This window comes from Oryctolagus cuniculus, chromosome 14, assembly GCF_051225735.1.
Source record: "Oryctolagus cuniculus isolate XC-2025 breed Fujian yellow rabbit chromosome 14, ASM5122573v1, whole genome shotgun sequence".
Taxonomy (NCBI): Eukaryota; Metazoa; Chordata; class Mammalia; order Lagomorpha; family Leporidae; genus Oryctolagus; species Oryctolagus cuniculus.
In genome coordinates this window covers 68583012-68605865 of record NC_142880.1, presented here as the reverse complement: position 1 = coordinate 68605865, position 22854 = coordinate 68583012, and the positions used below count along the sequence as shown (strand labels likewise).

The 22854-nt window shown below is 40.5% G+C and overlaps 1 protein-coding gene and 1 long non-coding RNA gene across 3 annotated transcripts; one reads left to right on the top strand and one right to left on the bottom strand.

Moving 5' to 3' along the window:
- Window positions 1–3043: 3043 nt before the first annotated feature.
- On the top strand, window positions 3044–22854 carry HMGCS1 (3-hydroxy-3-methylglutaryl-CoA synthase 1). Of its 2 annotated transcripts, XM_008262167.5 has the most exons (12): window positions 3044–3101; window positions 3720–3833; window positions 8419–8477; window positions 13592–14049; window positions 14391–14516; window positions 15036–15200; window positions 17234–17399; window positions 18133–18303; window positions 18736–18842; window positions 19410–19535; window positions 19745–19908; window positions 21133–22854. In XM_008262167.5, exons 4-12 carry the CDS (start codon window positions 13602–13604, stop codon window positions 21220–21222), a joined length of 1563 nt encoding a protein of 520 aa, XP_008260389.1. In that variant the 5' UTR covers window positions 3044–3101; window positions 3720–3833; window positions 8419–8477; window positions 13592–13601; the 3' UTR covers window positions 21223–22854. The 2 variants fall into 2 exon arrangements, with proteins under 2 accessions (XP_008260389.1, XP_002714059.1); XM_002714013.6 differs by lacking the exon at window positions 3720–3833.
- Window positions 15872–17695, bottom strand: LOC149122377 (uncharacterized). Its single transcript, XR_016220169.1, has 2 exons — window positions 17161–17695; window positions 15872–17048 (listed from the first exon to the last, which is right to left on the bottom strand). It is a non-coding gene; the product is annotated as an uncharacterized LOC149122377 (long non-coding RNA).

Below are 22854 nucleotides of genomic sequence, written 5' to 3'. Positions count from 1 at the left end.
CTTAAAAAAACCTTGCAACCCCTTGAGATGGATGGATGGATAGCTAGCTAGATAGATAAGACAGACAGACATAGCCCTCAACTTCATTGGCCATAGATGATATTTGTGTAGCCTGGTACAACCTACTATTATATTTCCTAGACTCTCAGAGTCTGGTTTTTAGAAATTCAATTAAGATATTCTTTATTTAATTACTAACCCATTTTCTTGTCCGTTGCTCAGCATCCCAATAATTAACAGCCATGCTTACTTTGCTTAACTGAAGATAAATTTGATCAGAAGGACAGTCTGTGCTTTGTAGGAATTTCTAATTGCACAGATGATCATCCTCATGACTATGTGGCTAATCATTTCCTATTGTGTACTTATGGAGTTGAAATTATTTGCTATCCCTTTCCAAGGACAAAATGTTATCTTCTTTCTGTTTATCTTTACTGCCTTTCAACAGAATATAATATGCTAAGAATTTTAATCCCTTCCCCTAAATTGCTGTTGACCACAAGCTGGCAGTGTTTCTATTTATCATCTAGTTACTGAAGAAAAAAAAAAGCACATTTATTTTATTTATTTGAAAGGCAAGGTGACGTAAAGAAAGAGAGATTTTGCGTCCACTGGTTCATTCCCCAAAGGGCCACAATGGCCAGGGCTGGACCAGGCTGAAACCAGGAGCCTGGTACTTCATCAAGGTCTCTCTCCCAGGTTGGTGGCAAGGGGCCCAAGCACATGGGCCATCTTCCGCTGCTTTGGTAGGGAGCTAGATCAGAAATTGTTCAGCTGTGACTTAAACTCGTGCTCATATGGGATGCCGTCATTACAGGCAGTGGCAGCTTGCAGTGCCGGCATCCCATATGGGCGCCAGTTCACCTGCTGGCTAATGCCAGCCATTATAAACTAGTTACTTCATGCAGGTATGAAATGACACTGACTCTGGAGCAGAATGAATATCATTGGCAATACTGTGGCATGATCAGGATGACTGAGTGGTCTTCTTGTCCACACAGCACCACTTCACTGTAATTCCACTTCTAACATATTTTGCCACTTAGAAGCTAAGAATGTCTCCTAACAGGTTCGCCTCTTTGGTGGATAATACATTTCACATAACAGCAGTTAAGTGAAGCAGAGTATGCTCAGTGACCCCCTATCAATCATAATCCTAGGCAGTCATGAAACTGAGATGGGGAGAGATAAACAACTCTGAACCTTCCTCATTGTTAGGAAAATGGCTCAGTCTTATCTATGGCGCGATCTACACGCTGACACCATCCTAGGCTTTAGCCCCCACCGCCATTGCTGGAAGCCAGGTGGCCACATGGCCCAACCACCGGTGTCAAGCTCCACCCTCATCCTAATGGGATTCGCTGCTCCTGCTTCCCTGCCTGCCTTCAGGCAAAGTTTTAAAAGGACCTGTTCCTGAACACGTGGCTCTCTCTTGCTCTCTCACTCTCCTCTCTCTCATCTCCTCTAATCTTCTCTCTCGCTCTCTCTCCCCTCTCCTCTCTCTCCCTCTCTCCCTCCATCTCCTGACCTCTCTCTCTCTCTCTCTCTCTCTCGATCTCTCTTACGCTTTCCTTCTCCCTCTTTCTCCTTCCTTGCCCCTTCCCTCTGGTCTGCTGGGTTTTCTCCAATAAACCCTTTCCCTTACTCTGGTGTCCGGTGTTTTGTGGCAGCCTTATGCTCATGGCCCCCCATCAAAGCTAAATATTGTACTTTCTTTATCTGACAAGGAGACCAATTGGAAGGCAGAAATTGTCCTCCTTGGGATTTCCCCCATGGAAGGTGTCCGGCGCGTAACAAATCTTCCCAGGCAGATGAATCAATTAATTCACAAGCTTTTATTGGGCAACAGAGCGGGGCCGGGAAGTCACGTGTCAGAGGTTGGGAGGCCTCCTTTTATAGATACTGGGTGTGGGGGTTAAAGGTTGAGGCAGGTCTGAGCCTCATTGGTTGACTTTTAGGCACCCGTGGGGACTCTCCATTTCCGGAAGTGTAGGCCTTCTCTCCTTGCGGATCCCAAAGCTACCACCCCAGTAGTCTTTCGCTGATTTTCTCTGGCTTGAATCACTCTTCTCTTGTCTGAGGGAGCAAGGTTTTCCTTATACTATGGATTTGCTGAGAATTATGGGGCCCATTCCTACTCTCAATAGCCTTTCACTTCGCATCTACCACCTGTCAAGCTCAGAAGAGAGTGAGGAAAATGGAGTTCCTTCTCTCAGAGTGGATGGCCTAGCAAAAGTGCTTGAACAGGAGATCAGTTTCCCTCCTTCTTCTCAGGCAAAGCACCCTCCTAACTGATGCCTACCCCCTAAAATATCTTGTTTTAGGTTTATCCAGGGAGAATTTTCTCCATAGCAATTTCTTTAAAAGTCAAGGTAGTTTTACACAGAGAAGGCAATAACTGGGTATTTACAAATCTGGTACGTGCAATATTTTAAAATTACAGGTGAAGTACTCTGCTCCAATTTGTAATCTAGGCACACTTTGCTGCTTCGGAAACTGGAAAATGTTAAGATTTAATTCAAATCTAGTATTTGAGAACCCTCACAGGTGAAGCCTAGCTCTGGTTGCTAGGCAACCCGACAGACTCTCCAGCAGGGACCAACTCACCTCCCACACTTGACCATCTCTCCCCAGCGGTGGGACGCGGAGTCCCCATTGGCCCGCGTCTCCTCTCACTGAGCTGCAATTGGTCGGAGAACCTCTCACTCCGCGCCGGTTGGCTCTCGCCGTCTCTCGCCGCTCTGTCATTGGCAGGCGGGCTCTCGGGCCACCGCACGTCACTCTCTCACCCCACTGCCTCGGCCTTCCGACTTTGTCCCCGCCCTCTCCCCCGCCCTTCCAGCCACGAGGGAAAACCCTAGCGAGTCACCGCCTCTAGTGTCCTTCCTATTGGTAGACACTGGATTAGGGGGCGGGAGCTGTTGGGCTACTCTGCCGGCCCCGATTGGTCGCTACAGTGTTTGTCCCGCCTCCCACTGACTCCCGGCGGTGCCGGGGCCGGGCGGATCGGCGGCTATAAAGCTGGTGGCAAAGGGGAGGCGCCGCGTTCTGTTCTTTCGCAGCTCGCTTCCTTTCCTCGGCCACTGCCCAGTCACGTTTGGGTGAGTGTCCTGAGCAGGGGAGGAGAGCTGGCTGCTGAGGCGCCGCGGGCGGGGTGTGGGCCGGGCGGAGGCGGTGTCCTTGACTAGGCCCGAGAGAGCTTGGGCTGCGGGTGAGGGCGAAGGCGTGGACCTGGCCCACGAGGACGGGGCGCCGTGGATGGGGGCCGTGTGGTGCCTCACTTGCCGGGGACGTGGGGCGGGCAAATGCGAGTCTGAGGAGGGGTCGAGGACACCGATGGGGCCGGCGAGTGGCGGGGACGAGAAGGTGGAAGGGCGTTGAGGGCAGAGTGTTCTGATGACTTAGCCCGGAGCTGGAGGTGCCGGGGTGGTGGCCGCGACCTCCAGGAGGGTGCAGGGCGGCTGCTGAGGGATGGGGAAGGACAGACTGAGATGCAGCCTCGCAGGCTGGCAGGGGCGTGTCCCGCCACTGCCACGCAGGGCTGACGGCAGTGCTTGTCTTCCCCAGCCAAGAAAGCATCACAGCCGTGGTGTAGACCCGGGGCTCTGGACAGCGAAGGGCTGCTGCTTCAGACCGCACAAATCCCTGTCTCCCGCCTTTCGCTTCCCTCCCTTCTGCCTTCTCTCTCTCTCTTTCTAATGTCCACCTTTTAAAAATAGGTTTTCTCGGTATCCTGAATTCCAGCACCTTCCTCCTTGCCAGTGGCTCCAGGACCAGCCGTGGGTGATGTAATGAGCAGGCATCCACAGAGCCCACACACAAATAGGCTTTAGGTGAGACCAAGGACATTTCAAAGTCTTTGAAATGTGTCTTGCTTGAGCAGTGGTTGAGAAAAGATTACTTTGACCCACTTTGGAGGAGGGATTTGGGGAACAGGTAATGTGAGGTTGTCCCTGCTTTCCCCTATGGCCAAGGCCTTAGGTCACCACTAACTTCTCATTGTCCGTTCCTGCCTCAGCCCCTCCCTCCTGCTGATGCTGTGTCTTGCCAACCTGCTGCAGTAGGGTGATGTGTTGTGATTGCTGCTAACTAAACATTTATTCAGTTTCAGGCATGAATTATGACAAACACAGGCAATATAAACATACAAAAAGACAAATGCAAGTGCTTTACATATGTTTTACATACGTTTCTCTCTGAGATGGGTTTTAGACTTTATTGCATGGATTCTATTAAGTGAGAGGCAGATTGAAAGTCCTTAACATGTATCAGTGCCAGTGGTTCTTTATAGGTTAAGATGTCTACAGAGTTTGTTTCTTTGCTAAAACTTTATGTTTAAATTTTACCTATTTTTGTGTGGAGACAGTGGGCAGGGATAGCATATCTTATTCCCCCATAAGAGAAAAAGGTAGTCTTTTGTGTGTATCAGATGTGGTAGCTAATTCTTTCCTGTGTTTGTAAGTTTGCCCCTTAGCTCAATTAGATTCTAGTGCAGTCAGTAACTCCAGCTCTCAGAAGGTGTATTCCACCCCTTGTGAGGCAGGGAGGGATGGGGGGAGGTGTAAAGATACTGTTTGGAGCCATGGAAGATCAAGTCATCAGGGTTTTGCTTTTAATTTTGTTTTTATTAAATATTCCTTTAGATCTTTTTTTAACTGTAGAATTGATTGTAATTTTGATTTAATTTTAGACAATTTTTTTTTTCAGAAGAAATGTAAAACCCCAGATATTGATGTAATGTGGGCATGCTAGGCCCTCTAGAATGATTTAGAACTTCCATAATCCAGTGGAACTGGATGTGGGGAGAGATGGACTGTATATCAGAATCTCTAATTTTAGCTTCATTTGGAAAGAATATCATTTTATAATTTTATGTTGAGTTACTATAAAGCCAAGTATTATAGAAATGTATGCTGTATTGTGTTTCTCAAAGAGGTGGTATAAATTGAAAAACATTGAAAACCACCATGTTAGCTTGTCTAATGAAAGTCTGGTCTAGATTCTTAATGCTTGGCATATGCTGTTGCTCACTTGATGTTTGTCAACTGCGTATAGTTAGGGCAATAGAAGAAAAGTATTTTTTCAAAGCTCACAGTCTTCACCTTTTCAAGGTTTTTATTGTGTGTGTGTGCGCGCAGGCACATGTGGCAATGATTATGCGACCAATAAATGTTCTCTTCTGACTCCTTTTGGACTCCTTACATACTTCAGATTAGGAACTGGGACTGACTGAAACCTATCTACCATTTGCTTTAAACAGCAGCAATTGAGAGACAGTTTCCTTAAGCTCCTGGATATTATTTGGTGCTGCAGCTCATCTCAAAAGTGATGACTAAAAGAACCTACTGGTGTGAGCTGCCACAAGTACTTGAATCCAAAAAGATTTGTCTTTGTTTTCAGAGTATGGCACCAAATTCCCCTTCTCAAAAAATAATGGCCATTTCAAACCCCTACTCAAGATCTGAAAGGGTTATTTCCAAAGACTCAGAACACATCCCTTTTCCCAGCTGGAGTCTAGGAGTTCACTGTGAATTAGAAGACTGCTAGGCTAGGCTGTGAAAATTCAAGTCCTTGGTTAGAAAACCCATTTTTTTTTTTTTTATAGAATTCATCTAGAAAACCTTCCTGGAAGAAATAGTTAGGAACAGAGCCTTGAAATATGAATAAAATCTCTGATGGGCAGACCAGTAACTAGGGGTGGGGTTGGAGATATCCATCTTTTTTTTTTACTTGAAGGAAGAACTACATTATCGTGTAAAGGTGGAGGCAAGTCTTAAGAGTTTTTGCTTGCATGATCCTAAGGAGTAAACATAGCCAGCTCATTCTCAGTCCTGATTTTCTCTCCTATAACAGTGAAAAAGATCTGCATATAGTTTATCATTTTTGCACAAAAAATGTGTACTGGATAAATGTCAAGGCTAAGGAGGGAACCAGAAGGAGGAGTGGAGAACACTGAGCAAACCCAAAAGCACCATTGACTGGTTTGGTTGTCTTTAGGTAGTCTCAAGGGAGAGTCCTCATTCTTTTTTAAAAGATTTATTTATTTATCTGAAAAGGCAGAGTTATATAGAGAGAAGGAGAGACACAGATGATCTCCCTTCTGCTTGTTCACTCCCCAAATGGCAGCAACAGTCAGGGCTGGGCCAGGCTGAAGTCAGGAGCCTGGAACTCTGTCCAGGTCTATTAAGTGAATGTAGGAGCCCACGTACTTGGGCCATTTTCCACTGCTTTCCCAGGTGCGTCAGTGGGGAGCTGGATCCACAATGGAGCAGCCAGGATTTGAACTGATACTCATATGGTTAGGAGTTCAAACATGTTTTGTGATAACCCGAATGGCTGCTTGAAATTCATTAATTGCGCCGGCGCCGCGGCTCAATAGGCTAATCCTCTGCTTAGTGGCGCCGGCACACCGGGTTCTAGTCCCAGTCAGGGCGCCGGATTCTGTCCCAGTTTCCCCTGTTCCAGGCCAGCTCTCTGCTGTGGCCTGGGAGTGCAGTAGAGGGTGGCCCAAGTCCTTGGGTCCTGCACCCCATGGGAGACCAGGAGAAGCACCTGGCTCCTGGCTTCGGATCAGCGCGGTGCGCTGGCCGCGGCAGCCATTGGAGGGTGAACCAACGGCAAAAGGAAGACCTTTCTCTCTGTCTCTCTCTCTCACTGTCCACTCTGCCTGTCAAAAAAAAAAAAAAAAATTCATTAATTGCTTCCTGACTAAAAATGTTACTCTCTTGTATTTATTATGTGCTCTGAAAGACCTGTTAAGAAAAGTTGATGACCTGCTTCAGGTTTTGGGTTATTGGTTTTAGTTAGTAGAGAGAACCTCCCTGCAACTGCAGAGAGAAAAGAAAACCAACTTCCTCTCTGATTGGCTCTCGCCTCAGTGCCATTTACTGCCTCTGTTTCTTTCCTTGCTCTTAAGGCCTCTCCTTGTCCTGAGAGCTTCTTTCACAAGAGAGCATACGGATTTTGATCATGTCTTTCATAGCAGATCTTTCAGTAGCAGAGTAATCATCTCTGAAAACTGTTTCTTTCTTCTTTGCTCTAGTGCTAATCTTCCTCTTCAATTTAAATATCAGAATGAAAGTAGAGGGAATATTTGTATTTTCAGAAAAATCTTGTTACAAGTAGTGTCGAGTGCATATACATGTGTGACTTTAAAATGATGTATTATTAGTAAGTTATGTAAATAGTTGCAACATGGAGAGCGAATTGTGTATTTCCCTGAGAGGTGAGAATGGGTCCCTGTGGTCTGCTTAATTTGCAAAAGGGAAAAAAAGCATAATTTAAGATAGATAATTAAAAAAAAGTTATTTTCCTAAAGTGTACAGATGACCCTGTATTCAAAGAGACTTTTTTGGAATGTAGTCCCTATAAAACTCGAAATTTTTTTGGTGGGGGGCAGAATAACCTTAGTTAATAAAGAAAAAGGAGCTAAAGCTGTGAAGAACTCTTAAGTGATCTAATAAAAAAGAAGTAGAACTTTACTAAATAGCATCTGAATGTAGTCAATTGGGTAAGGGCAGATGCTAAGTTTGCTAACATCAAAGGAAATATTCTATGTGTTAAATAAATGTAGAAGCTATTGCCTCAAGGAACAGTCCTACAAAACAGATAGACCAAAGAAAATGTTCTAGAGTCATTTCCCTAGTTGTTTCTACTTAGTTTAAAGGCTTATCTTCTCAGCGTAAGTACTGTGGAGGAAAATTGAATTCAAAAGGTTGTAAAGGGTAAGCACAGTGTTGAAAAATATAAGATTAAAGAAATGAAAATGATTAGGTCTTGGTAGAATTTTATTTGAAAAGTAATGTTTTGGTTGAAGAATAAGAACCAGGACAATAGTCACTGTATTGGTGCTTTATAGTAGAAAGCATTTTTCACATATTTTGCCTTCTCAATCTTTCACAATGTGCTGGGGAGGGCAGGTATATTAGCTTCATTTTTGCCGATGAGGAAATTGTGGCCTAAAGAGGCACAAATTGCTGCTGAAGCCACAAGCTGCTGTGTTGCAGGACAAGCTCTTGAATGTGTACGTCTCTTTACTCCAGAAACTTGTCAGTCCAGTACCACACACGTTGAATGAAATTCCTTCCCTCCCCCCGATTCTTGAAATCCCAAATTTAGTAATGAAGACTGCAAATCCCAGCATCACACTTGGTTTAAAACCTGAGTCAGCCTTGTGAGCTTTTTATTTTTACTTCAATTCATTACCAAGAGTGAACCTAATTCTATAAGGGCTAATAAAATAAGGGGGAAAAGTTTTATAAGCTTTAAGCACCATTTGTTTTCCTAAGCAAATGTCAAATTCTGTTCTAAATAATGTGATCAGTTAAGGAAATGCTTCTGTTAACTCACTTTGGAATCATATTATTTGAATTTGTGTCATGATTTATGACTTTAAAAGTTCTTATTTGAAATTCCTAGTGCCCGAAGGAGGACACAGTGACAGACCTGGAGACTGCGGTTCTCTGCCCTTCACACAGGTATGGCATCTGGTCATGCTGCTGAGGGAAGTGCCCTTCTAATGGAACGGGGACATCTAGTTCTGTATGTGCCACACATTCTTTTTTTTTTTTTTTTTAAAGATTTATTTATTTATTTGAAAGTTGGAATTACACAGAGAGAGAAGGAGAGGCAGAGGCAGAGAGCAAGAGAGAGAGGTCCTCCATCCGCTGATTTATTTACCAATAAGCCACATCGACCGGAGCTGCGCCGACCCGAAGCCAGGATCTTCCTCTGGGTCTCCCACACAGGTGCAGGGGCCCAAGGATTTGGCCATCTTCCACTGCTTTCCCAGGCCATAGCAGAGAGCTGGATTGGAAGTGAAGCAGCTGGAACTCGAACCAGCACCTATGTGGGATGCCAGCACTGCAGACAGCAGCTTTACCCACTACGCTGGCCTGCACACATTCTTAAAACCCTTTCAGGGCTATACTTTGAAAAACTTTGTTAATGCTGTAGTACTTTAGGAGGCTATCTAATTTCATATTTGTTTGTGTTTAGAATTTAGAAACTAATTTAAGGGGCTGGCACTGTGGTGTAGCAGGGTAAGCCACTGCCTAAGCACTGGCATTCCATGCGGATGCCCATTCAATTCCTAGCTGCTCTGCTTCTAATCCAGCTCCCTGCTAATGCGCCTGGGAAAGCAGCAGAAAATGACCCCAAGTTCTTGGGCCCCTGCTACCCACGTGAGAGACATGGAAGAAGCTCCTGGCTTCTGGCTTTGGATCAACCCAGCTCTGGCCATTGCGGCCATTTGAGGAGTACAGAGGGTGGAAGATCTTTCTCTCTCTGTCTCTCCCTTGCCCTTTGTAACTCTGGCTTTCAAATAGAAAATAAATAAATCTTAAAAAAAAGAAGCTAATTTAAATAGTTGGTGTTTGGCTATAAAATGAAGAAATATAGATAATGTAACACATAAACTACTCAATCAAACAAAAGAAAGCATTTTTGACTAATAGTACTTTTAAAATTACAGCCTTAAATACATATCTAGGCTACAGATGAATGTTTAAAATTATGTGAGAATGAATAGTAAAAGTAAATGTGTTTGAACCAATAATGTCTTTGCAGCCTTTTCTTTACAGCCATTGCTTTCTTGTATTACCATGGAGTGCCTTTTATCTTGTATTGTGGTTTCCTGTGGTTCTAATGATTTTAGATTAGAAGGCTAGTAGGGTTTCCTTTATTCAACCTTCAGCATCTACTTACTGTATGTCAAGCAATGGGCGGGTACCCAGGAGCCACAAATGAATGAGGTGCAGTTCCTGCTGTCCTGAAGCCCCTCGTCTGGTGTAAAGAAGCTAATCCTAAACAATAGAGGGGGAACTTGGAAGACTTTGAAATGGTATCTTTACAGTGATCAGATATGCATTTTAGAAAGATAACTAAGTGTTGGCATAGGAGGGGAGTGAATGGAAACACAACTCAATTAGGAGACTGGCATAACAGCCCTGGGGACTGATGCTGAAGTTCCTCCTTCCATAGCCATTGAGGAAATAGATCAGGGCTTCCCTAGCACCAGCATCTTCAGCTGGTTTCCCTGCCCCGCCACTGCCTTTCCCCTCAGTTCTTCAATTACAGATTTATTCTCAGGGGAGTATATGGGCCCGTTCCTGTCCTACCACTCAGAAAGCATTAGCAAGATTGTCTTACCTTGCTTTGCTGACTTTGGAAATAGAACTTGGAACTCCTTTTGTCCACCAGAGGGGGCGAGCCCTACCTTTAGGGAGAAAAGGCTGTTCTCTGGGTACTTTCTTATTGAAAGATAAGGAAGGGTCAGAGTTCTGCGGTAAACGTGTATCTGTTTTTTCTTTAGTTAATTCCTTTTTTAATGTTCGTTTATATATGCGTTTTATTACTAATACAGCATCTTATTGCAAATATAATATTTTGAAAAATAATGGAATAACTTCTTAGCAAAAATTTTTAATGTATATTTAATTTTTTACCTGTTAGATTTTAAAATTGTATTCTGTTTAGAAAATTTTGTGACAGTGATAATTATTTTTAATATTATTATTTTAGAATAATGAAGTTAACCAGAATATCCCATTCTCTGATAGAATAAACAATATCATAATGTGAACACCTCAGACCTTCAGCTAGGTATTTTTTCCTCCTGGTTTATATCTGGCCTACTTCAGAGAGCATTTGAGAGGACAATGTAGTATACGTGTTTAATAGGACAGTTAAAAGTAGTGTTTTAGACTAGAAACTTTCAACTTTCTGTTCTTCTAAATGAGAATTACTACCTTATATTAATTTCCATCTCTGCTTAATTACACTCTCCCTCAATTTCAACTAAAAAGTAAATATTTCAAAGTGGATAGCAGTTTCCAAGAACATATGAGTAATACCTTGGCTGTCAGAAACCCTCAGGAAAGAGTAATACCTACTTTGTTAAACAGTGTTATGAAATAAGTAACTTATTTAACCTTTAGGAAGCTTATCAGTATTAGAGCTATATCTTGTTTCTTACGTACTGTGTTGCAAGAACAGATCAAAGCTCTTCAGACTATGGCAAATATGGATTAATTCTGGAATTGAGCCCTGAATATGATTTCTAGGGGTCAAAAAAGTGCTCCAGTCTTGTTTCTGTGGGACTTTTAATGGGTGAAATATGATAGTGCAGTATGATAGGTAAGAAATGCCAAAGGTGGTTAGTAATTGTCCAATGAAGGTAAAAAGATGGAGTGGTTTTAGAAAGGTTTCATAGGTGAAATGCGATCTAGGGCTGTAAAGGATTTGAAAAAAGCAGAAGTAAGCAGTGGGTTGTTGAAGAAAAGTACTGATTTGGGGGGAATAATGAATAAAATAATTTGAGAATAGAGGGTAGAGAGGAAGATTTTGTAGGTAAGTAGTTGTAGGATAAAGATTGGGTAATACTTAGCATTTATCCTTGATTATTGACTGTAGTGTGATTCTGTGTTTTCTTAAGTAGGTTGTATAGGACAAAATGAGACTCCTCTGGAGGCTGGAGGTGGATGGGAAGGCCTAACTGAAAAGATGTTTGTAGATGTTGGTGAAATGATGGAAACAATGCAGCTTTGTCTGAGCCAGTTTTCTTCACTCCTTCAGTGGTAGTTCCAAGTTCTGATTTAGTTGAATCCCACTTAGGAGAAAGGACAAAAGGAAATGGGTTTGCATGGAAGAAAAAAAGGGTAGAACAAAGTGGAGAGTATTTATGTTCACTTCTGAGCTTGTCAAGTTGTAAAACAGTTGAGGCTAGAAATCTGGGAATCATCCTAAGTATTTCACCTTTTCCTAGCATGTTGTCAACACAATCTTTGCCAGTTTTTCATTTCTGTATTTTTAAAAATTGTTCCTTCTTCATCTCGCATGTAGTAATTTACTCTAGTTCACTGCCCAGGTCTTTATCTGGCCTGCTGATCAACTTCCTACCTCAAATCTATTCTCTGCACAGCACCAGTGACTAATAAAAAAATGACTCAGACATTGACTATGACACCCCAGTAAGAAATACTTTAGAGGCTGGCACTGTGGCATAGCAGGTGCCACTTGCAGCGCTGGTATCCTATATGGGTGCTGGTCCGAGTCCTGGCTGCTCCATTTTGATCCAGCTCCCTGCTAATGTACCTGGAAAGCAGCGGAGAATAGCCCAAAAGTTTGAGCCCCAGCACACACATGGGAGACCCAGAAGAAGCTCCTGGCTTCGGACCAGCCCAGCTCTGGCTGTTAAAGCTGTCTGGGGAGTGAACCAGTGGATGGAAGATCTCTCTGTCTCTCCCTGTCTCTCTAACTCTGCCTTTCAAATAAAAATCTTTAAAAAAAAAACACTTTATATTTTGATGCACTATGTATAAGAATAATTGAAACGATCATTACATTTGATAGCCATGCAATCTGGTATTTGTTTTAATTTTTTAAATGCTTTTTTTTTTTTTTTTTTTTTTTTTTGACAGGCAGAGTGGACAGTGAGAGAGAGAGACAGAAAGGTCTTCCTTTTGCCGTTGGTTCACCCTCCAATGGCCGCCGCGGCCGGCGCGCTGCGGCCGGCGCACCGCGCTGATCCGATGGCAGGAGCCAGGAGCCAGGTGCTTTTCCTGGTCTCCCATGGGGTGCAGGGCCCAAGCACCTGGGCCATCCTCCACTGCACTCCCTGGCCACAGCAGAGGGCTGGCCTGGAAGAGGGGCAACCGGGACAGAATCCGGCGCCCCGACCGGGACTAGAACCCGGTGTGCCGGCGCCGCTAGGCGGAGGATTAGCCTAGTGAGCCGCGGCGCCGGCCTAAATGCTTTTTTTTAAAAAAAGATTTATTTATTTATTTATTTGAAAGAGTTACACAGAGAGAGAGAGGGAGAGAGAGAGAGGTCTTCTATCCGCTGGTTCACTCTCCAGTTGGTCGCAATGGCCGGAGCTGGGCTGATCTGAAGCCAGGAGCCAGGAGCTTCTTCCGGGTCTCCCCCGCAGGTGCAGGGGCCCAAGCACTTGGGCCATCTTCTACTGTTTTCTCAGGCCATAGCAGAGAGCTGGATCGGAAGTAGAGCAGCTGGGTCTCAAACCGGCACCCATATGGGATGCTGGCGCTTCAGGCCAAGGCGTTAACCCACTGCGCCACAGCACTGGCCCCACTCCTACACATTCCTAAGACTCAGGTCAGGTATCTGTTAAGTCAGGAAGCTTTTCTTCACACTTCTTGAACTGCCATTAGGCTAGGTTATGCAGTTCTCCATAATATAACTATCTAAGTTATTATTTGTTTATTTGTGTTTTTATCTTATCTCACAAGACAGTGAATATTTGAGAATACAAGGATATCTTCCATTAAACTTGTCCCACATGTTTCACATTTAACATTTTATCAGTGTTTGGATGAATGAAAAAAAATAGTAGGATTTTTGTATTTAGATAGAAGATTCAACTAGTTTCCCTTAAGATCTTTAGTTTAGAGTTAGGGATTATATTCTATTTGTATATACACATATATAAATATATATACAAATATACTAAATTTAGAGAAAGTAATATTTTAGGTGATTATTGAACTCTTAATATCTGTTTCTCAATGTTGAACTTGAAAATCAGCAACTTGTAAGCTAAACCTTTTTTTTTTTTTTTTTTTTTAATTTTAAGCTCTTTCACCATGCCTGGATCACTTCCATTGAATGCAGAAGCCTGTTGGCCAAAAGATGTGGGGATTGTTGCCCTTGAGATCTATTTTCCTTCTCAATATGTTGATCAAGCAGAATTGGAAAAATATGATGGTGTGGATGCTGGGAAGTATACCATTGGCTTGGGCCAGGCCAAGATGGGCTTCTGCACAGATAGAGAAGATATCAACTCTCTTTGCTTGACTGTGGTTCAGAATCTTATGGAGAGAAATAGCCTTTCCTATGATTGCATTGGGCGGCTAGAAGTTGGAACAGAGACAATCATCGACAAATCTAAATCAGTGAAGACTAATCTGATGCAGCTGTTTGAGGAGTCTGGGAATACAGATATAGAAGGAATAGACACAACTAATGCATGCTATGGAGGCACAGCTGCTGTCTTCAATGCTATTAACTGGATTGAGTCCAGCTCTTGGGATGGTATGTTACATGCTTTGATTTCTCTCTCTCCACACAAAAAAGAATCTCTCCTTGAGGTTAGGTGGACCCAAATGACTTTTTAATTAATACCTTATGTAGTTGAACTAGTTATTCTTGTTTGGACATATTCAGAAAGATAATTATGACTTTCGATTTACCTGAATTGAGAGTTGGTTATTGTAACTTAAAAGACAAATGGTCTGTGCAAAATTTAGTTAGAATATTTTCTTTATCAAAGATGGGGAAAGCATGTTTTTGGGAAAATACAACAGACTTCAGTTTATATGTATGATATTTATACTTTGATACCTTCTTATGAAATAACAAAAAATATTTTTCAGGGCGATATGCCTTGGTGGTTGCAGGAGATATTGCCATATATGCCACAGGAAATGCTAGACCTACGGGTGGAGTTGGAGCCGTAGCTCTGCTAATTGGGCCAAATGCTCCTTTAATTTTTGACCGAGGTAAGTGTTAAGAAAGCATTTTTAAAATTAGTACAATATATGGAGAAATTTGAAAATAGAAATAGAAGCCACCATTTATTGAGTATTCATTAAATGTAGATAATACCTGCTGAGGGCTTTATGTGTGTTAACCTTATTTAATCTTCATAGCAATGTTATGAAGCAGGTGGTGTTATTCTCCTCCACTACAGAGAAGTAAAATGGACTCAAGTAAAGTTTAAGTTTTAATAGCTTGCCCATAGTCACTGACAAGTTTAATTTGTCTTTAGTTCAGTGCAGCAACTGTGTGCTCTCTCAGTTCGATTTTTGAAACTCAATGAAAAATTTGTATTCCAGAGGATTGTCCATGGATTTTATTGTTTCATTTTAATTATTTTGTCTTCACCTTGCAATTTTGATGCTACAAGTGGAGAGAGTCGATTAGACAATTAAGATCCTTAGACAATACAGTATTCTTACTAAAATTCAAACATCCAAGAAGCAGAAATAAATGGACATCTTCCTTTTTGGTTTCAATAGGGCTTCGTGGGACACATATGCAACATGCCTATGACTTTTACAAGCCTGATATGCTCTCTGAATATCCCATAGTAGATGGAAAGCTCTCCATACAGTGCTACCTCAGTGCATTAGACCGCTGCTATTCTGTCTACCGTAAAAAGATCTGTGCCCAGTGGCAGAAAGGTGGGTTTTACCCATTTCCCAAGGTTTTGGTATCTGTTGAAGGCAATGCAATGTGCTGGTTGTCTTTGGTGAGAAATTGCTTTATGGGTATCCTTCATTGCTACCTTTTACCATTTATTCCTCACTTACCATATGACATTTTCTCATAGTTTTCTGGGAATGCATACTTTAGAAAAAAAGTTAAGTTGGAAGTGATGTATATCTCTGCAAAAATACTTAGTTTGATTTATCCCTTGTAAGAAAACGTAGTGTGAAGGAAGTGTCTTGAGTGTTTTTCTTCATCTTCTGAGAAAGATATTTTAACAGAGTTTTAGTATATTATAAGCATGATATAGAGAAAACTAATGAAAATAAATTACTGAAGAGATCTCCCACCTCCAATAATGTTTGTGCTTGACCTTTGAATTTGAATTTATATTTGCTTTTTTAGTGTGTTCATTAATCTCAGTCTGTAACCCTGCAGAAGTTCTTGAGGCACTGAAATGGACAGTGTTTGAATTAACAATGTTTTAGAAGGTGTACTTTTTTCTTAGTCCAACTTTTTAGGGGTTGTTAGAAGATTAAGGTAATATTTATAGCAAATATTAAGGAATATCTTGGCCTGAACAAGAAGCATTCTAGCATACTTAAAATGTAGTGTTACTTAACAGTATGTACTTATCAGGACCATAATTTTATTTCTTTTTTTTTTTTTTTTTTTTTAGAAAGCTTTTATTTAATAAATATAAATTTCGAAAGTACAACTTTTGGATTATAGTGGCTTTTCCCCCCATAACCACCATCCCACTCACAAGCCATCTCATCTCCTACTCCCTCTCCCATCCCATTCTTCATTAAGATTCATTTTTAATTATCTTTATATACAGATCAACTCTATACTAAGTAAAGATTTCAACAGTTTGCACCCATGCTGACGCTCAAAATATAAAGTACTGTTTGAAGACTAGTTTTACTGTTAATTCGCATAGTACAACAGATTAAGGACAGAGGTCCTATATGGGGAGCAAGTACACAGTGACTCCTGTTGTTGATTTAACAATTGACACTCTTATTTATGATGTCAGTGATCACCCGAGGCTCTTGTTATGAGCTGCCAAGGCTATGAAAGCCTTTTGAGTCCACAAACTCTGTTATTAAATAATAAACAAGGCTGTAATCAAAGTGGAAGTTCTTTCCTCCCTTCAGAGAAAGATACTTCCTTCTTTCCATTGGGATCTCACTCACAGAGATCTTTCATGTAGGCCATTTTTTGCCACAGTGTCTTGGCTTTCCATGCCTGAAATGCTATCATGGACTTTTTAGTCAGATCTGAATGCCTTAAGGGCTCATTCTGAGGCCAGAGTCCTATTTAAGGTGTTTGTCTTATATGAGTCTGCTGTGTGGCCTGCTTCCCATGTTGGATCATTCCCCCCCCCCCCCTTTTTTTTTGGAATACACAATTTGCCCCTTTTTAATTCTATCTATTGTTATTAGCAAACATTTGAGGACCATGATTTTCTAACTTTTTTGTTAGGATACACATTAAGAAGTATGCTTTACATTGGTTGTGTGTGCTAACTAGAAAGGAATGCCAGGAAATTACCCATGCTGTGGTTTTTTCAGTTTGCTGTTTTTCTACTCTATTTCATTTTTAAAATACTCTATTTTATTTTTAAAATGCTGATTTTGACCGACTAAATTGATTGCATAACCTGGTAATGTGTTATGATTTAAATTTGGAAATCAGTGGTAAAATAGTGTATGCTCCATTTCTAAATGTCTTTTAAAAATATGTCTTAAGCTACAGGGAAATTTCATTATGCAAGGAAGATTTTTAGTTGCCATTTAAAGATATTAAAAAATCCTAACCTTTTGTGGGTGGGAGGGACGGTATGGGGGGGAAGCCATTGTAACACATGAGTCGTACTTTGGAAATTTATATTCATTAAATAAAAGATTAAAAAAAAAAAAAAATCCTAACCTTGTTATGAGGTCAAACTCTAAATTCTCCTACCTTACATGAATTTTATAATTCTCTTTGATTTCTTTTTCAGAGGGAATTGATAAAGATTTCACCTTGAATGATTTTGGCTTCATGATCTTTCACTCACCATACTGTAAACTAGTACAGAAGTCTCTAGCTCGGATGTTGCTGAATGACTTCCTTAATGACCAGAACAGAGACAAAAATAGTATCTATAGCGGCCTGGAAGCCTTTGGGTAAGAGTAGCTCTTGTGATTTTTTTTTGTTTCTGTATTAGAGCCTTTTTCACTTGCTGAACTATGCATTTATACAGATTTGAACATTTTAAAGTCGTGAGAATGTTCGAAGTCATCTAATCTAATCTATTTGTCTCCTCAGTGAGGAAATACCTATCTCTCAGAGAATTCTTCAGTCATTTATATCCAAAACTTTGCGATTTCTTTCTTTTAGCTCCATTCCTATTGTCACCATGATAAAGTAACTGCACAAATGCTTATGTTTACCCCAGCTGCCTCTTAACTCTTCTCCCAGCCTCTCTGAAGCCACTGTGCCCATACCCATCCCATTGCCAATATTGAAGTCTTCTTTCCTCCTCTATCCATCTTTTTCTTACTTTTTATGCTCCTTAGTATGCTTTACATGTTAAGTTCATTCTTTTTCTCTCCACCTGGGTCCTTTCTCCAGCTGATAAAATTGTATTCCATTTTGTTTTTAAAGATTTATTTATTTGGGAGGTAAAGTTACAGAGAGAGATTGGGAGAGACAGAGACAAGATGAAATTTAGTTGGGGGGGACCATGTATATGTCCTTTGTGTCTTCCACATCAGTTAGGATTATGCTGCTTGATTTTGATTAACAGAAAAACAAAACCATAATACACTTTTGGGTTGAATGTTAATTAGGCTTCCTATCTAACATGAAAATGCAATCTTTGAACACTGTGAAATTGTCTTTTTTAATAACTTTCAGGGATGTTAAATTAGAAGACACCTATTTTGACAGAGATGTGGAAAAGGCATTTATGAAGGCTAGTTCTGAACTCTTTAATCAGAAAACAAAGGCATCTTTGCTTGTATCAAATCAAAATGGAAATATGTATACATCTTCAGTATATGGTTCCCTTGCTTCTGTTCTAGCACAGTAAGTATGAATTTCAGTTACTTAACTCCCTTCATTTGGATAAAGACCAAATCCAATGTCAGGCCTGTTTGTGATAGATCACACAATGATTTATCTTCAGGTACCCTGGATTTCCTTGTCCATTGACTTGAAAGATGTGAGGACTGAAGTTATGGTTCTCCAGAAGTATTTCTTAATTTCATATTGGCTTTCCTGTCTCCATTTTTTTTATTCTTGAACTATAGTTGAATCATAAATCTGGTTGATGAAGTAACTTCTTACAGTTTTATGCTATTATAACTTTCATAAGCCCCATCATTCCCACAGTCTGCTTACTATATTAAAACCTTAGATCCTTAAGAATTTCAAGTTAGAGTCCCACTTTAACCTATAGTGTGAATTTTTATTCCTTCTTGTATGACTTCCCAAACATTGTATCATCACCCCACACAGGTACACACCTCAGCAATTGGCAGGGAAGAGGATTGGAGTGTTCTCATATGGTTCTGGTTTGGCTGCCACCCTCTACTCTCTGAGAGTTACACAGGATGCCACACCAGGTAAGTGCCAAGTGAGCTAGAATGTATTGAGAACCTACCATGCTGAGGTTAATTCAATAGGTTTCTCAGGTGAGCAGTTGAACATGTTCCTTGGGTAAATCAGTATAGTATTTTAATCCTCATTACTTCAACATAGCCACATTTTGATTTTCTACCCTGAAAATCTACTTTAATTGGATAAAAGTAAAACTAAGTTATCTAGTTCTTGTAAGTTTATGGTACCAACTATATTTAAGGAGACTTTTATTCCTTCCCTGAGCAGGAAGGAGCAAAAACAGAGACTGATGAAAACTAGGCATTACCTTAAAATTATACCATAGACTGACTATAGACATTTATAGTTTCAAATCCCAGCTATTTCCTAACTTGACTATTGGCTGATAATGAACAAATGTCTAGTCAGAGGGCATAGGAAACTATGTCAAATAAATGCCATCTTATGTTTTAACTGAACAATAGTAGTTCTAAAACAAAGGACAAGTTTTTTTTCATTTGGCAACATTTCATTCAGGCTTGTTTGGGACATGCTATTTTTACTCTCAATGTTGAATTTATTTACTGTTTTAGGGTCTGCTCTTGATAAAATAACAGCAAGCTTATGTGATCTTAAATCAAGACTGGACTCAAGAACTTGTGTGGCACCAGATGTTTTTGCTGAAAACATGAAGCTAAGAGAGGAGACTCATCATCTGGGTAAAAATATTAAATTGTGTCTAAGTCAGCCTGAAAGCCTGTTGGAAGGCTGTGAAAGCAGTAAACATGCTTACATATAATATGAAGGCTTTATCTATTTAGCACTGATATTAGTGGAAATTATAAGAAAATACAAACTTCTTGAGTTTTATTACCAAATAAGTTATATATCATAACTAATCTTTTACATATTCTTGCCTTTATTTTAGCCAACTATATTCCCCAGTCCTCAATAGATTCACTCTTTGAAGGAACATGGTACCTAGTTAGAGTGGATGAAAAGCACAGAAGAACTTATGCTCGGCGCCCCTCTCCAAATGATGACACTTTGGATGAAGGAGTAGGACTTGTCCATTCAAACACAGCTACTGAGGTAAGTAAAGCTCATTGTGTTAGTCTTACTCTTTAGCAGGGTAAGAAGTTTCTATCCACAAATCTCAGAGTTTAAGAAATCTAACTGAAATTTACTTACCTAAAGCAGTGTTAATCAGAATTTGGAACAAGAGCTCTAGGATTAGGTTTCCAACTGTATAAAGTACATAGCAAATATTAGATTCTGCTAATAATACCAGGATTTAAAGGATGCCTGATCTAGAAAGAAGGCTTTTTGTGAAGAGGAGCAACTGGAACTAGAACTGGCACCCATATGGGATGCCAGTGCCACAGGCAGAGGATTAACCTACTGTGCCACAGCACTGGCCCCATGATGGCTCTCTTTATATCATTGAGCAAGCCAGACAGGGTAAAAGATTGCAAATCTGGTCTTTTAATGGGTTTTGTCCTTGCCTTATAACTGAATGTCAACCTGATTGTCAAATTTTTTTCCTCCAAAATTGTGCTTAAAAACCCCACTACCACCAGCCCCTTCCTGTTCTTCCTCTCTTGGAGCCCCCCTCCATGCCATACTGGCTGGAGGTCTCTGACTTAAATAAATCTTGCTTTTCAATACATCCTGCTTTTCTCTTTGCCTTGTCTGCTTGGAAATGCTTCTTCCATGGGAGATAAAGAACTGGGGTAATATTTTCTCCACCTCCATTTCATTGTGATTTGAATTGCTATTATATGCTAAGCCCTTTACTTATTCTTTTTTTTAATCCTTACAACAGTCTCTGAGGTTTATAAATGATACTTTCCCCAGTTTAGAGATGAAGCTCCAAAAAGTTACATTTCTTGCCCAGGATCACAGCTAGTAAGTAGTGAAGCCAGGCCAAACTGAGGACTTTGTAGCCTCAAATTACTAATTTTTTCTGCTTATTACAACCTTGGTAGATGCATAGACTTGCTTCTTATACAAATTAAGAAAGCAAGTCAAGTTGCCAGCGTTTGAGTTGCAGATAAAAGAGATTTAAGTAAAAACTGTGGGGGGAGATTTTTGGGCCTTCTTTCTAAGTTCTATTCATCATAAGGTGAAAAATAGATATTTGGTTCCCTCCATGGAAAGTTATATATGTAGAATATATATTTAGCATAAACCTCTCCTACCTTGCCTTTTGTTAGTTTCTCTCTATAGAAACTTAATTGGTGCTATTGATTCAGGGGAGGAGGGAGTAAGAGATGAAAATCATAAAAGCCAACAATTTTTTTCCTTCCATTTTAGCATATTCCAAGCCCTGCTAAGAAAGTGCCAAGACTCCCTGCTACATCAGCAGAGCCTGAAGCAGCTGTGATTAGTAACGGGGAACATTAAGATGCTCTGTGATGTGCAAGACTTCTGTGCGGGCTTTGGGGTGGGGGTGGGGCATGGGAATGGCTCGAGGAACGGACAGTTTTAAAGGATTACATGATGCTTAAATTTTATGTGACTGACATGGAGCCTGGAAAACTATGTGTTCTTGGGGGAGTCTCTGCCCAATTTGCTACATGCTTCCTGTTGTGGTTTGGCCGATGCTATGTGTACTCAAATGATGTTAAGGGCTCTGTAAAAACTTCATACCTCTTTGGCCATTTGTATGCATGAAGTTTCGTTTTTAAACATGGTGTAATGAATTGTGTGCTTCTGTAAGAAGAAAGAGGCACCAGTCTCCAATTAAAACATTTTTTTTTTAATGTGTAAGAATTTTATACTTTGAACAAACCAGATTACTGAAAGGACCTGTGGTTTTTGAAAAAACTTTTCTAACTTGGGGAATGTGATCTTAAAAAGCGATATGCACAAACTCTGTTTAAAAATAGCAAAACATACTTTTTTGGGGTAAAATTTATAAATCCAAAAGAGGAAGAAAGGTGTTTGGACAGTAACACTGTTTTTGGAATCTAGACCAGCAGCAGCAAAAGTTATTGTAAAGACTCTGAACAGAAAGACACTGGCACTGAGCAGGCTTCTGGTGTTCCAAACATGGTACACTTGGGAACTGTGGCTACAGCCAGGAGAATGCTCTTAAAGAGTTGTTGGTGGCTGATGCTGAGCAACACTGAGATGGTACTGGAGGTGGGTATGAAGAAGTCTGTTACTGCAGCCCTTCTTTGTACCTTATAAATGAAACCTTTTTCTGGCTGCTTTTTCTAAAACTTAAAATAGAAAGGAAGGGCATTATTAAGTTACTTTTGATGCTTTGGTGTTAAAAATTCAATTTAAGAACTGACAACCTGAATGCATGAATAGTATAAGCTTTTTTTTTTTTTTTTTTAAATCTGCTCAAAAAGAAGATACAACTCAAGTTTTTACATAGTCTGACTAGACAAAAAGTATTCCACTTCAAGTTCTGGAAGTAGGATTTATAATGCATTTTCTCAGACTTTCACCTTAAAAACAGACGAAAACTATCACATGGGATGCATAAGATGGGTCACTCAGTTTTGTAGATCTTTTTGGTGCTGAACTATGACATGAGCCTTATAGATTGTAAAATAGAGATAGTTGGAACTAATGTACAGAACTAAATTTTTAAAACTATTTGCTGTTAAATTCTGTGAAGTTTCAGTTATCTAAAATAAGCATACACAAATATATAATCTTTCAGATTGCAAGGTAACATGTAATGTAGTGTTTGTAAGATACTCTTGTCTAATATTAACTAGTGGTATTTTGATTTGTACAGTCATAATTTGTTAAAATGACTTCATTTTAACATACACTGATGTAGAATAATAATGTAAGTTCAGATTTAAAGAATGGTGGGAAAATGATGCATGTGATAGTTTTGCAAGCATTGGGAGTTCAGTGGGTTTTGAAAGGAGTAATTTAACTTTTGGGTGCCAGGAAATGGGTTTTCTCAATGTCCATTGCCGGCAATGGGCAGGCCTGGTCATATTGGCACTGCATTAACCATACACCTTAATGGCAAGGTGAATAACTTTGAAATAAAGTTTTAGAAAAATA